This window comes from Pinus tabuliformis, chromosome 4_2, assembly GCF_031772625.1.
Source record: "Pinus tabuliformis cultivar Carrire ecotype Pingquan chromosome 4_2, CPIR1, whole genome shotgun sequence".
Lineage (NCBI taxonomy): Eukaryota > Viridiplantae > Streptophyta > Pinopsida > Pinales > Pinaceae > Pinus > Pinus tabuliformis.
The window spans coordinates 883,525,225-883,540,437 of NC_142304.1; the positions used below are offsets into that span (position 1 = coordinate 883,525,225).

Below are 15,213 nucleotides of genomic sequence, written 5' to 3' on the forward strand. Positions count from 1 at the left end.
CTGATATTTTGAGTTTTCTCTTGAGCACTTGAATATCTGTAACTCTTGATCTAATCAAGGCTTGTATTGAAGAGGAATCATTTGGATTTGCACCCAATTTGATTACAATCTGCTCCAAATTATCTATTCTCATCTGTTTTGTTTTCGTGGAAATTTTCTTCTTGTTGCAGCTGGTTGGTCCTTTGGTTAACATATTTTCTAAATTTTAAAGCATTAGTAGCTGTATTAGCTAAGCTTTTACGTAACATTCAGACCTAATTTAGCAAATAGAGAAGTGATGAACACAACCTGAGCAAAGGTTCCATGAGCATAAATTCAACCCATAGGGCCAAGGTATTGAAAGAGTACTACTATTTAAACATAGAGCAATGTCCGGTGTATTATTGTCAAGGTAATGTTCAGTTCAAAATATGTTCCCCAAACGTGTTGCACACCATACTTGAGCTAGGTATTTCAATCAATTTATATATAAAAGAACACAACAAGTAACAGTATTGTTAAAAAGAAGGAATTGAGATTTGTCTTTGCTAATGACTATCCATATGATGCATTTTGTTACCAAGTAAGACAATAACCCAGTTAGTTGTTACTGGAGCAAACACATTCAGATCAATGAAAGTTAGGAACATAACGATATGTGCTCGTAAGATCAAATATCAAGTGTCTGTTAGCAATTTAAAGTCATGAGTTTTATGCACAAACAATACACGAAAGAATGGTTATATTGTGAATATGAAAGCTAATGACATGAATAGATTATGGCAAGGTATGTTATACTTTAGATAACATGTATGAAATATACATCAGCTATGTGTTTTTGAAAATATTAATGCACATGTTATAAATGCATGGACAAGTGTTTATGATTGCAGATAAAATCTCATTACCGAAATGACCACGTGATGACAGAAACTTCAGAACAATTAAGGCTCAAAGAGATTCCATGATAGGGTATTAACCCTGATTCTACTGGGAGGGGTGGAGGTGTTGCCCACCGTTTATCCTCCGAACCTTGGAGTCATGGGAGGACTGTGCAAGTCACGCTCCCCTAGACGTGTGATGATGACTGCCAGATGCCTACTAGGGATCAGGTCGGTATAGCCAACGCTGTCACCCTTGGAGTTTATGAATGGTAAGGTCAGTATAACTGACGCCATGGCATACTCCAGTAGAGGACGGATAGGATGGGAGCGGAAGAGATTAGGAAGGATAGGATGATGTAGTGATAGCCTGGGGGCCCTGATGAAGTAAAACATGATCATTAAGTTATAAACCTAAAAGTATTCAAAACGCCAATTTTATAGTGTTCTCTCATTAAGTAAAAATTTAACCTCAATCCTCAATCCGAACAAGAATGTACTAATCACTATTATAAGTATTGAACTCTAACTTCGGGACGAAGTTTTCTGAAGGAGGGGTGTATGTAATGACCCATCATTAATCTAGAGAGCTCGAGAATATTAGCATGCATACGATGCATGCATATGATAGCTACATATGCATGTATCGCATGCACTGCACTAGTAGCTATATTCTAAGTTACCTAAAATAATAAATATCCTGACACCCCTTCGTATAGAAAAAACGCATTCACCCATTAGCACATATTACTTAAATTAATGAGTGCTTACCAATGTTATTAAGTTTAAAAGTGTAAAGTAAAAGGGTTATAAAGAAAATAAATGAAAAGAATTATGTAAATTCTTAAAAATCTGGTTATATAATTATCTATTTTGAGCAATTTTTAAATAAAGTATGTGAATGGATTATTAAAGAGATAAATTAAATCAAATAAAGCCCCTATGTATGAACTTAGGACTTTTAATTTAAACATATAAAAATCTTAATCAAAGTAAAATGACTCATATCAAAATATCCTTAAGGAGAGATACGACTCTGCACGTTGAGCAGGTGTCGTTGAGAAGGGAAGCGGTGGACTCATAGGTGGAGAGAGAACCACCGCTAATAATGGGTACATAAGAAGAGGCGGAGAGGGAAGAAAGGAGGCCGGGGGGTTCTTGGCCTGAGAGGCTAATTGCTGTGAGTAGGAAAACTAATTCGGGTACTGTTGAGAGGAGGAAGGAGAAATTTATACTTACTGTTATGAATCGGAACTATTGAGCCTTGATTGTTTTGGAAGTTTCTGGGCACGGGGGAACAGTATGCATCGGTCGAGAAGCATACTGGATCGAGTATCTAGGTATATTCGGTTTGGCTGGGTGGTTTTGGTTATTCGGTAATGAGAGCGCGGGAGTAGTTCAGAAGCACCCTCACCGCAACAGCAGTAGCAGGCCAGGTAAGTACTTCAACAAATCAATAATACCATTTCAATCAGTTCAACAATCTTTACAGTTTCACAGTTCAGCAATCTTTACAGTTTCATCGCTCAGTAATGGCTCTTTATTTAGCAAGGTCATTACATAATGTGCTATTATGGTCACGTCCTGAATGCGTTGAACAATTTACTAAAATTCAAGAAGCATTTCAGCGATTAGAAAAATCATGTGCAGAATTTTCAACATGTCTAAAGAAAAGTTATGCAGAGGAAGATGATAGTGACAGTGAAGGAACAAAACAAGGTGAAGCATTAGATAATTATAATGTTGAAGATGAAGCTAATGCAGATCTAGATGATGATCCCGATGAAGCTTATACAAATCAAGATGAAGATTTAGATAAAGCTGATCTTGATGTGAATGAGGAATATGGGGATAAGATTGGCCACAACCCGCGCCTCACTTCTCAGCTCACGGTCCTGAAAAAAGTCCAGTTTGCTGCTACGCCGCCTGAGATTATCCCTCACAGGAGAAATATGGATGATTTGTGGCAAGCTGCATTTCCCGTTGGCACTGAGTGGGATAAGCTGGATACTCTTTACAAGATCCACTGGGATTTTTCAAACTTGGAGAAGGCTCTTGAAGAAGGTGGGCTACTTTATGGGAAGAATGTTTATCTTTTTGGTTGTACAGAACCTCAACTTGTACCTTTTGAAAACCAATTAAAAGTGGTCCACATACCAGTCATTGTGGCGGTTGTTTCATCATTTCCTCCGTCTGATAAGACTGGCATCAAGTCTGTTCAAATGGAGGGTGAAACTATAGTGCCAATGAAGGAAATGAAGATGGATTGGGTTCCTTACGTACCATTCTATGATAGGCCTCTTCAAGTTGAGCATTTGAAGACTCGAATTTATACCTTGCAATGTATGCAGTGTAGAGCTTCATTGAATCAATTGAAACAAGAGCGTATCAAGAAATATGAATATTGCTTACCTTACTTCTATCAACCTTTCAAAGAGGATGAGATAGAGCAAGACACAGTTGTACAAATCATGTACCCCAAAGAGCCTCCGGTTGTGTGTGATTTTGATTGGGATCTCGATGATGTTGAGGAATTTATAGACAATTTAGTTCAAGAAGAAGTTTTAACAGAAGACAGTAAAGAGGACTTCAAGAAATTTGTTATTGAGCGGGTAACGGAAGAAAAAAAGAAGCAATGTGAAGTGCGGGAGGCTAGGAAAAAGGCTATCAAGAGTTTGAGAGTCTAGAGAGGCACTACGTGCGTCATCCCGAGATTTTTCAAAATGTCAAATAATCATCTTCCCTGTACTGCCTGCCATTTTACTATTCAAGGATCACAAAGTTTATTTTATTCTTTTATTTTCCGATCAGAGCAATGCAGATTTAAAAGGCCAAGCCAAAATCGAAGCTCGCGGTATGCAAAGTATCCCTACTATTTCTTGATAATGGACTATTTGTTTTGTCGTTGTTATGAGATGGGCAGTATCAAAGCCAATGAGACAATCCTGGAAACAATGTGGGCGGTTCTTGGCTCTGAAGCCTCCGACATGATAATTCGAGCCCTCAACCTGGCAAAAAACGACATAACGGCTGCCATAGACATCATCTTCGACACCCTGAGGTTCAAGGACAGAGAGAATTTCAACATTAAGTAGACGTTGTCAGGCTATGGGGCTAGCGGTTCAACCAATGGAGCACAAGACTCCGCCAATAGTTCGCATGTGCCTACAGTAGGGTCGGATACCTGTTCCTTGGGAAGCAATCGGGGTTTGGATTCGCAGGAGCAGTCGGGAAATTGGATTATGGGTTTACAATGACATTCATGCTGACTGATGACTTTGATCTTTTGAAAAAATATCTCTACTTCCTTGTACACTGCTTTCTTGGACTGCTGAAAAAGTTGTGGTCAACAGGAGGGCAAACACAATCTTTTGTGCCCTCATTTGGAGTAGTCTAAAGGCTTATTTTACACCAAGAGACCCATGAGACCACTACTTCTGCCCCAGAGCTACTTTGGAGCACCACATGATGTTGCCCTGTTCTTCATCATGGCACTTTGAGGACTCAATTAGGCCTTCTAACGGCCCTCCTACACCATTGTTTCATCATTTTGGCTTCCTTTGGATGGCTTATCTTACACTTTATGAGCTATTTGGGGCTTGTCACCAAAGTTATGTTATTTTGCACATTAAATTATTTTAGGGGCATCTTAGGCTAATTCGAACTCTTAGAGGCTCATATAAATAGAGTTAAGCCTCATTTGTATCAAACATCAGCATCACACTTGGATACCTCTCTCTTGAGAATTTCACACTTTTCTTTGGATGTCTATTGGAGCTCTTTTGATGCATTTCGATATTTTTGGGAGTTGAAATCTTGTTCTTTCTTGGAGCCGCTATCTTGATCTTAGAATGGATATATGTCTTGCTATCTAGAAAGTACTTTTGTTGAATTTTTTCTTGTAATAATGTCTAATGTGTGGAAATCTTGCAACTAGCTAGTTCTTCTGTTTCCCTAATTATTGAATATCATTGAAAATATTGTTAGATTGGAAATTTGTGCATGTTACTCATTAAATAGCAAGTAGATGAATGTTCCTAGTGGATTAAAACTTTTTTTTCTTCCATACAAGTCCATTGATCTTGAGGTATTTATTTGTGAACTCTATATGTTAGGACTTCGTTTATGTGCTATGAGTGGTTTCGTTTTTGTAAATGTGCTGAGAAACACAGGTTTAAATTACCTCTTTTTGTTCTTGATACTGTTGATTGTACTATTGTATATAATGAAAGGATAAATAGTTTTCAAATCAGCAGTATATATGATTTATCAATCTGCAAGATTATATTTTTTCTTCATGGCTTAGGTGAATTTTGCAGGTCTGCACTTGAGAAAAAGGAGTTTGAAGAGAAGAAGAAATATCAACCTATTGACTATGATGCTCCAGTTTCCAGTTCAGAGAAGATTTCGCTTGGACTTGGTGCTAAAGTGAGTGTTGCAGTGATAGTGGCATTTATGGTTGTTATTATAGAATGAGAAACATATTTTCAATTCGCAGGTTCTCAAATAAAACTAGGTGGATTGACATGGGAGCTGAACACTGTATGGCATGTCGATATTTTGAATGTCAAACAGATTGGAATTGGAGTTGCGATTGCAGCTTTTGCCGTTGTCTTTGCGATTGGTGATTTTCTTCCATCCGGAAGGTATGCATAAAGTCATTAGTAATTCTTCAGATTTTTTGCTTGAGTTCAAAGTTCCTTTGGAAATTATATTCCTTATATATCTTTAAAAGTATGCTGTCTTTTTCTCTGAATTCTTTACATACTTTTCTTTCTGCATGAGCATATGATCTCTATTTCTGCTTGAGGGCAACCTAATGTCAACAGACACTTGGTTGGTCTGTGTTGGACATCTCAATAGGTGCAATCACTTTGCACAAAATCTTAATATGGTATCTGTGGTGGAGATCTCACTTGGCTGGTCTGTGTTGGACATCTCAATAGGTGCAACCAATTTGCACAAAATCTCAATATCGCATCTGAGGCTTTTGGAGATCTTTCATGCTGATCAATGAATGAGATTGTAACATTAAAATTGAAATTCATTTACTTGTCCCAAAAAGACACTGCATATGTCGGCAGCTCATTAAACTTTCAGAAAGATTTTGTTGCTCATTTGAAGTATTTCAAACATAAATAGTGAGAGCTTTTAGGGGAGGTAATAGGTAGAGATAAATCCCCAAATGGATCTTGCAATCCTCTTTAATGCTTAATTTTAAGATATCCTTTGGTGGAGGTGGCACAAGAAATAGCTTATTCAAGTCAGGTGCAAGATGATTAGGTTCTATTTAGCCAAAATGTTTGACTTGTAGTTCGTTTTCATACAAGAAACATTTTTGGTACAAAAAAGCCTGGAAAAATGTCTGGTAAATGTTTCCTATGAAGATTAGGATATCAAAGTATGAAGCTGACCTTGAAATCTTGGAGTGAAACATAAAAATCCAAATTTTGCTCTTAAAACATATTTCCCACATATTAATATTTCCTTACCCAATTTTTAATTCTTCTTTGGGACAGGATGGATATCCTTTGGGACAGTTGGGATCTCCTTGGGGAAGCAGGGTTTCCCTTTGGGGAAATTCATCTCAAAGCTGCTCAAATTCCAAGACTCCCTCTTAACCTGGGCGAAATTTCCATTTGCATCATAAGTCTCATCTCGGATTTACATGTCTGATGCATCATATCTCATCTCATCTCATAGAAGAATAATCCACAACCAACGGTAGGGGAGATCGATTAGATCCTCCAAGCCCTACAAGTCTCCAAGTCAAGTTTCATGACCTTTATCGTAGCTACATCACATCTTGTCTAAACTTGTTTCCTCCGATCATCAACTGAACAATGATGTCACGATCTAAAGAAGAAGAATCATCATGGGGAGCTCTTGCTACCACCCTATATCCACAGAGAATAGGGGAGGTTAATCTACCACCCTATATATCTGATCGACAATAGGCAGGATACCACTTACCATGATATGAAAGGGTCACAGTCTATCCTATTGTTTGACAATAGGCAGGATATGCCTTACCATGAGAGGTAAGGATCACAGTGTACCTTATTGCCTGTTGATCTTCCCATCTTGACCCTCAAGAGTCAATGGTAGAACAGATGCATCCCATCACTTGAGTAGGATACCACTTACCACAAATGGTAAGGATAACAAACTATCTCAAGTTTCCTCACCCATTTTCCAGATGGGTGGCAATCCATACAAGCCCGACTTGTGGGTAGGATGCATACTAGGGTATACTCTGTCAAGTCCTAGACTTAATGGTAGGGGACGATAACTCTACTTTCCATAAGTGACAAGGATCACACACACCCTGCAGTGACAATAAGCAGGATACTACTTACCATGGAAGCTAAGGATCACAGTCTATCTTATTGTTCAGAGTTCCCTCAACCCCAGGAGCTCTCTGAATCAATTCCTCTCCCTACGAGCTCAAATAGGGGGGAAGAGCATAGCTCATTTTTCTCGATCAACTGTGACCTTGTCCCAAAGGGTCACATCCACTAGTCCAAGCTGCTCTCTAAAGACCAAGAACTTCCCTTTCGCTAACGGCTGGTGAGAATGTCAACAACTAGCTCATCTGTTGAAGCCTTACTGCATCAATTCCACAACAAATCAATATCATAGTTCCACTGCTCCCTCTTCACCATAGTGATATCTAAACTAAAAATACCTAGATTGGTCATGAAACACGAGATTCTCTGGAAGTCAAATCCGACTCATATTATTGCAGTATATCCTCGTCATGTCCCTAACATGTCTAACACATGCTCAAACAACTCTCACAATCACATTGCTTCGCAGCTAGCCATGGTAGCATCAATTTGCTCCACCTCGGTCATACTCAAATCAATAGACTTCTGTTTTTGTTTCATCATGGAAATCACGACAAATCTCAAGCTACAACAACATCTAGATGTGTTTTTCCTATCAACAACATTTTCAGTCTTAGTCAACATCGGTGTATCCATTAAGTTTCCGATAGTGTGTCTCAGTTCATGATTACTAATTTCATGTAGATATCCCAATACATATCCAGGGTTTATCTTTCTCATGTTGCAAGAATATGTCTGACTACAAGATCATCATCAAAATCTAAATTTGAAGGAATCTCTCTCAACTGCTTTAGTGTGAATCATCATGCCAAATATCTATCAATATACTTCTCTTGACAAGGAAGTCCTCATCATCTCTTCTAATCTCAAGATGTTGATCATCTGGACTCAAGGGTCATCTCCCTTTGGGACTAAACACGGAGATGATCTGATACTGTCATAAATAAATTGTCATCATATTAACCAAATATCACTGAGATACCTACAACTTGTGAAAATTCAAAATTGGAATCCTATTGCAGCCACTGATATTATTTCTCCTAATTCTTAATTAATTAACAATTTATCTTCTACGACAAATATCGAAATAAATACACCACAACCTTCACAAATAACATTCCGCGGAAAAATAAAACGATGGAAGTTGAGAAATGCTAGCACACACACATAAAATTAACACAATTGTTTTTGGACAAAAGTCCTTGGGAAAACCCAACTTGGGAAAACCCAACTTGGGAAAACCAGTGCAACAACTGAGGGTTTTTATTGTTATACAGCAATGAGAAATTCTGAGTACAACTGGATGCCGAAATCTAGCAATCCTACAGAGAAAAATATTGGCAAAAATCTAGCGAGAAATTTTCCTCACCCCATAGGCAATCTCCCAGCACAACTTGCCTTCAGAAACTCAACCCTCTGACCCTCTGCATCAACCTCTGTGCTGCTCTGCGCAACCTCCTTGACGTCAAGCCTCTGACTGATCTCTGATGAAGTCGTTTCGCCCTCTGCTGGTTGGAAAGATGCTTCTCCAGCACTCTGGGACTCCTTCCTGACCTCTGGAATTGAAGACGTCTCTCCCTTTCAGCAAATCGAACTTACCTCTAGAAGCTGCTACGCTGCCCCTGCATCAACTTCTCTGTGGCTCTTCTGCCTCTCTGCAAATGCACTCGCTGGATCTGGAATACTTCCTCCATCCTCACTATCTCTGCCCCTCACTGCTTCGATCTCTAGCTCTCTCCAACCACTGGTTGCTGCTACTTTGGAAATTGATCTGCCAAGAAATGAAACTGCTCAAGTGTCTTCTCCATCACCACATCGATCTCTTCTTATGATCCACTGTTGGAGCACCAACGACCAAGATTAAAACTTAATCAATGGCTAGGATCATCTCTGGATCGATCTGTGTGAGTTACTAGATTATTCTCACCTTATCTCAATTAATACTGATTAATTAACCATATTCCATAAGTTTAGACTTAGGAAATATTTAAAAATCGATTAATAATCTAATTGAGACACTTCTAGGCGGAATTTCCAGAAACGATTTCTGGGTTTATGGAGATCTCATGTATTCTAGCTTCTCCAACAAATTTCGTGGCTAGAGCACATACGATGCTACAAAAGCTAACACTACCTCTTAGCGAGGAATGTGTTCTAGTGCTGCACACCCTGCCACAACACCCTGTCTTTGCATCATCTCCTGTCATGCTACTGATGTCTGGCTGCACTCCCCACCAACCACTGCGCAAATCTGATATACGATGTATCTGTGCTGCTGCTGACACTGCCATATTGCTGCTAACACTGCATCTGTACTGCAACTCCCTCTCATCTATTGTCGTTGCAATTGCAACATATGGAACTGAAAAGCATCCAAAATACTGAATCAACTGTGATTAGTATGATGCATTTGTCTCCCAAGTCTTGACTGCTACTAGCATCTGCACTGTCACTGAAGGATCTGCATTGCTATTGATTCTGCACTGTGCCAACTGCACTGCTGCCAACTCTACACTGCGCTATTGAACTTATCTCCCGAGCAATAAGGACCCCGAGCAACTTATACTGATGCTGGGTCTCAATCTGGCTAAAATACTAGCTTGTATGCTGCAGGATCTCAATCTATAACTGGTAGCTATGGATCTTGCGCTGGAATTGGATTTGCACCTGAATGAATCCGCTCGGACTGTTTTGACCACCTTAGCTGATACCTTAGCTGCAGGATATACTGCAGGGACTATATCTAGAACCGGGCGAAGGAAAGCTGGAACTAACAAGGATGCTAGGCAAGGTAGTGGTGGGGAAGCTGGGGCATGAACTCGCTCCACTCATCAGTTCATGAAGGGTAGTGCCTGTAGCTCATAAGTTCATGTTTCTGAGGGTATCTAGGTATGCCCGCCCTGTAGCTCCAAAGTGAGTAAGCAACATCTGACTACTACTAGTCTCTGCATCTGTCACTCAGTCTCTAACTGTATCAACTGTCACTGATCCATGCCGCTACTGAATACTGTAGGCCCCCGTAGCTAGGTAATGATCCATGAGGTGGACACCTTAAGGATCCTGCCCATCTGTGGCGCTCTAGGGCTACAACACCAAGTCACCACACCTCGCTCCTGGAGGTATATCGACAAACATCGCTAAGTCTTCCTCTAGCCTAGAGGAAAGCCTATCAATCTTTGCTGAAGCTGCCTGATCGTCTTGCTTCTCCTCCTTGTCCTTCTTCCTGAGAGGACACTGGGTACTGCAGTGACCGAGCTTACCACACCTGAAGCACTTGACCTTTGACAGGTCCTTCTTTCTCTACTCCCCCTGTCCCTGACTGGGACCCTTTGATGCGAGGGCCACATTCTCCTCTTCCTTCATCGTCTTTGATCTGTTGCTGTTGCCACTGATGAAGCTCTTTAACAAAAATCATCTCAACTCCTCCTGCTACAAATTGGCCCACATTCTATCCCAGTTTGGCATCCTATCTCTGCCCAATATGCTTTGGACAAAGACCTGCCATTCCTTTGAGACACTGTTGAGTGGCAATCGCACTAGCTCTGTGGGTTGAAGCACTGCCCCAACAACTAACAACTAGTCTCATACCTTCTGAATCTTGGTAAGGAAGGGGTCTATGCCTTTGAAGTTTGCCTTTTTGCATCCGGATGAGTCTCAACTTCTTCTCTAGGTACATCTTCAGCTGCTCGAAAGTTCCCTGATACAACGTGGAGAGAGCATCCCACATTTGCTTGGTAATATCTTTGCCAGCTATATGTGAAACAACATGATCCCGAACTCCATCTAGGATCAACTGTTTCACATGTGCCATCTCCTTCTTGTACTCTTTCTGTTGATCTGTGTCCCAAGAAATCACTGCTATTGCATCAGTATAGGTTTTCAGGCCATATTCATCTAGAAGGAACGACATCCTTGCCTTCTAGATGATGTAGTTGGAAGGTCCATCCAACTGGTCTTGATCACGAATCCCCGCAGTGGCCATCTAAACGAACTGTCGAAAACTTCCCCTTTCCTTTTGCTTGGCTGTTGTTCTACTATTCGCACTCCCTTCTGGAGTGAGAATATCTGCTCACAACTACTACCGATCTGCAAGGAAAAATCAAACTTCTTGAGACTAGAAGTTCCCTGAAGAAAATTTCCCCTGTGTGTTTGCTCTTCTCTCTTCCACCCCGACATTGGCTCTACTCTAGCGAACTATTGCAAAAACCTCTTCATCCAGCTAGAGATCTGCTCAACAAAAATATGCGCTGCTCCCTCTGCTTCTGGAATCAATCAATCTGGAAGGATCAGATTTTTCTGCCCCTGTCTGAAAAATTGGTCTTCCTCAAGTAACTCGGCCTTCTAGCAAAAAGACTGCGTTGCCCTTGGGAATTTTGGCCTGCTGCCCTGCCCACACTGAGCAACAAAATTCCTTCTTTTCGCTTCTAAGCTCTTTGATTGATCAACTACACTACCCTTGGGAATTTTGGCTTGCTGCCCACATTGAGTAGCAAAATTCCTTCTTTTCGCTTATGAGCTCTTCGACTGATCAACTGCACACTGATACCATTTGAAAATTCCAAATTGAAATCCTATTGCAGTAACTGATATTATTTCTCCTAATTGTTAATTAATTAACAATTTATCTGCTATGACAAATATTGAAATAAATACATTGCAACCTTCACAAATAAAATTCTGCGAAAAAAATGCTACGAAATGCTAGCACACACACATACAATTAACAAAATTATTTTTGGACATAAGTCCTTTGAAAAACCCAACTTGGGAAAATCGGTGCCATTGTTGAGGGTTTTATTATTATGCAGTAGTGAGAATTCTGAGTACAACTGGACGCTGAAATCTGGCAACCCTACAGAGAAAAATACTGGCAAAACACTAGTGAGGAATTTTCCTCAACCCATCTAGTGGGGATAGCTACCATTGCATCTATGAATGGCTTCAGGCCATATTCATCCAGAAGGAAGGATATCCTTGCCTTCCAGATGACATAGTTGGAAGCATCGTCCAAACTGTCATGATCTCGTAGTCCGACAGTGTCCATCTCATTAAAATAAGTCGAAATCCAACACTTCTCTTTTGCTTAGTTGCTGCTAGGCTCTACACACTTCCTGTTGGAGTGAGTAAATCTGCTCACAACGACTACTGATCTGTAAGAGAAAATTGAACTTCTAAAGCTAGAAGTCCCTTAAGGAAAGTTCCCCTTAGTGTGTGCTCTTTCTTCCTCCTGATGCTATTTTGCACTAGTAACTGCTACAAAATACTGTGTGCAGCTAGAGATCTGCTCTGCAAGGAAAATATTGGCTGCTCTTTCTGGTTTTGGTAATCCTCAAACCAGAGAAATCCAATTTCTCTGTCGCTCTCTTAGAGAAATCAATTTTTCCTCAAGAAATTGACCCTCCTGGCCAAGAAACTGCGCCTCATTTGAGGGTTTCGAACTGATGCTTATTCAGAGCTATGAAATTCCTCTTCCCTTCTGCTACTGAGCTCTCCGACTTACAATTTGTGCTCTGATACCATGTAAAAATTCGGCTAACTCCAAATCCTATTGCAGCAACTGATGTTATTTCTTCTATTTGTTAATATAATTAAACAAATTATTTGATGTCTGCTACGACAACTATCGAAACAAATACACTGCAACCTTCACAAAACAAATACTGCGGAATAAAAAAAACGTTGGAAGAAATAGATATACATACACAATATGACACCATTATTTTTGGACTTGGTCCTCGGAAAAACCCAACTCGGGAAAACCAGTGCAGCGACTGAGGGTTTTGATATTATGCAGTAGTGAAAATCTGAGTACAATCTATGGATGCTTAAACTAGCAATCCAAACAGAGAAATAATTGTCAATAATAACTAGTGAGAAAAATTTCTCACTCCACAGGTGATCCAACACTGACCTCAGCTCGAATTGAGTTGCTCCTTGCTCCCTCTGCATAGTCACTACGTCAGCCTACACCGTTATTGCGTCGCACAAGCTCAGAACTGTGTCTCCTCTCACTGTCTCGTCAGCTGTTGTCTGGGAAACTGATACTCTTTGCCTTCAGACCCTCTGCCCAGCTTTTGGCTCAAAATTTCTCCTTCTCACCAGCAAAACAAAAATCTCCCCAAGAGGCCTTTGCACTGCCTCTCTGCAATGTACTCGTCCGAATTGGAAAAACTTCGTCCAGCCTCACTATCTCCGCCCTCTCTCGCTACTTGTGAAAATTTCTGAATCTAACAAACTAGAAATCCTACTGCAGTAAACTGATTTGCATTACCTAGTTGTATTCTTCATTTTGACAAGTTATTTTTAGAAATATTCAAAAAATATTAATGCAAATACACTACAGCCTACACCAATATACAAATCAAGTACCGAAAAATAAACGAGACAACCACACAAAGGACACACTTATTTTTGGACTAAACATCCCCGGAAAAACCCAGTGTGGGAAAACTAGTGCAACAGATATAAGGGTTTTATTATTAAGCATATTTCTGAATATAACTAGGGTACCAAATACGACTCACCTAACAAAGAATAAACTCGGCCGAAGTACCTCTATCCGGAGACAGATATTTTGTCGAATCCAGCAACTAGATGAACAAACCCCACAGGTGATTGCGCTGTCCCCAATGCTGTGCAGCGATGGCTGCTCTAAGCTCTGTGCTGGAACTGCGTCACCTCCTCTAGGAGTTGTGTCACCCTCCTAGTGAGCCTTCCCGACTCAGAAATCGATTTGCTGAACTGCTGCTCGATTTGCCTCACAGAAACCCTAGCGCTGCCTCTAGCCTTTGCGTCAACCCTCTAGCCTCTGTGTCACCCTTTCTGGAGTTGCACTGTCTATTCCTGATGCTACTCTGCCTCTCTGCTTGGTATTCTTGGCCTTGGACTAAGGTCCATCTGCTGAACTGCCCCTCTCTGCACTAGAAACTTACTCTGAAATTCACAGCAAACGACGCCTCAGAATTTCAAATTAGCTTAAGTGTTGCTCTGTGTGTGTGTGTGCTCTCCAACTGACCCCAAGCCTTCCCTTATACTTTTCATGTTGAAAAATCAACGATCATGATTTAATCTCTAATCAACGGCTAAGATTAAATTAGACTTGATCCTCATCTCTTAGAAGCTTCTCACCCATATTTTCATCAATACCCATTAATATTTTAATTTTCCTAATTTTAGACTTAGGAACCCCATTAAAAATATCAATTATTTTAATAAAATACAATCTGGGTGGAATTTCACCAAATGATTTCTGGGTCTTGGAGATCTCATGTGTTATAGCCCCTCCACAAAATTTTGGAGCTAGAGAACATCTAATGTTACCCAAAAATCAAGACTCTCTTTTAGCGAGGAATGTACTCTAGCAATACTTCCCAATAGAAGTATCACACTGATCCACGTCATTGGTCCTTTGCGCGGCTGATGCTCAGCCTGCTGCCCTTCATCCACTGCGTTGATGCAAGCTGTACTGTTGCCCATGACACTGCCACTGTCACTGCTATATCTGTACTGCAAGTCCATCGCAATATGCTACATCATGTTGCCCATAGCATTGCCACTGCTAACTGCTGCACTGCACCACAATTGCTGAGAAGTGAGCAACTGAAAAGCTACCGAAAAGCTGACATGCTGGTTAGTCTGGATGTCCCTTGACACTGAAGCTACATCTGCTGTTAATCTGTGTTGACCCTCTGATGCTACTGCGCAACTGTTGTATCTGCTCTGTGCCTTTCATACTGCTGCAACACTCTACTGCGTTGCTTCAGACTTTGGCACTCTAGCTCTGCCACTGTTGCTCCATCATCCCTTGCACCAACTGACTCCCGTCATTCTGCTACTGTCATTAAGGGCTCCCGTAGCCGTATGTGATCCAAGAGTTTGGACACCTCAAGGATCCTGTCCCTTATTGTAGTCCTCCCGACTACAACTCAATATCGCCCCACCTCTTCTCTAGAGGTGCATGAGCACTCATGGCACAATCATCATCGTCCTCTTTGTCAGCTTGC

At 40.6% G+C, this 15,213-nt stretch overlaps 1 protein-coding gene and 1 pseudogene across 2 annotated transcripts in view; both read left to right on the forward strand.

Annotated features, from left to right (window-relative positions):
* LOC149172520 (uncharacterized) overlaps nt 1–15,213 on the forward strand; it is a 399,406-nt gene that overhangs the window by 100,001 nt on the left and 284,192 nt on the right. For both annotated transcript variants that reach the window (XM_089427737.1, XM_089427736.1), the window contains exons 6-7: nt 5,180–5,288; nt 5,436–5,506. In XM_089427737.1, coding sequence (XP_089283863.1) covers nt 5,180–5,288; nt 5,436–5,506 — 180 coding nt within the window. The remainder of the gene's footprint in view (nt 1–5,179; nt 5,289–5,435; nt 5,507–15,213) is intronic.
* On the forward strand, nt 2,393–3,547 carry LOC149172521 (protein HEAT INTOLERANT 4 pseudogene; annotated as a pseudogene).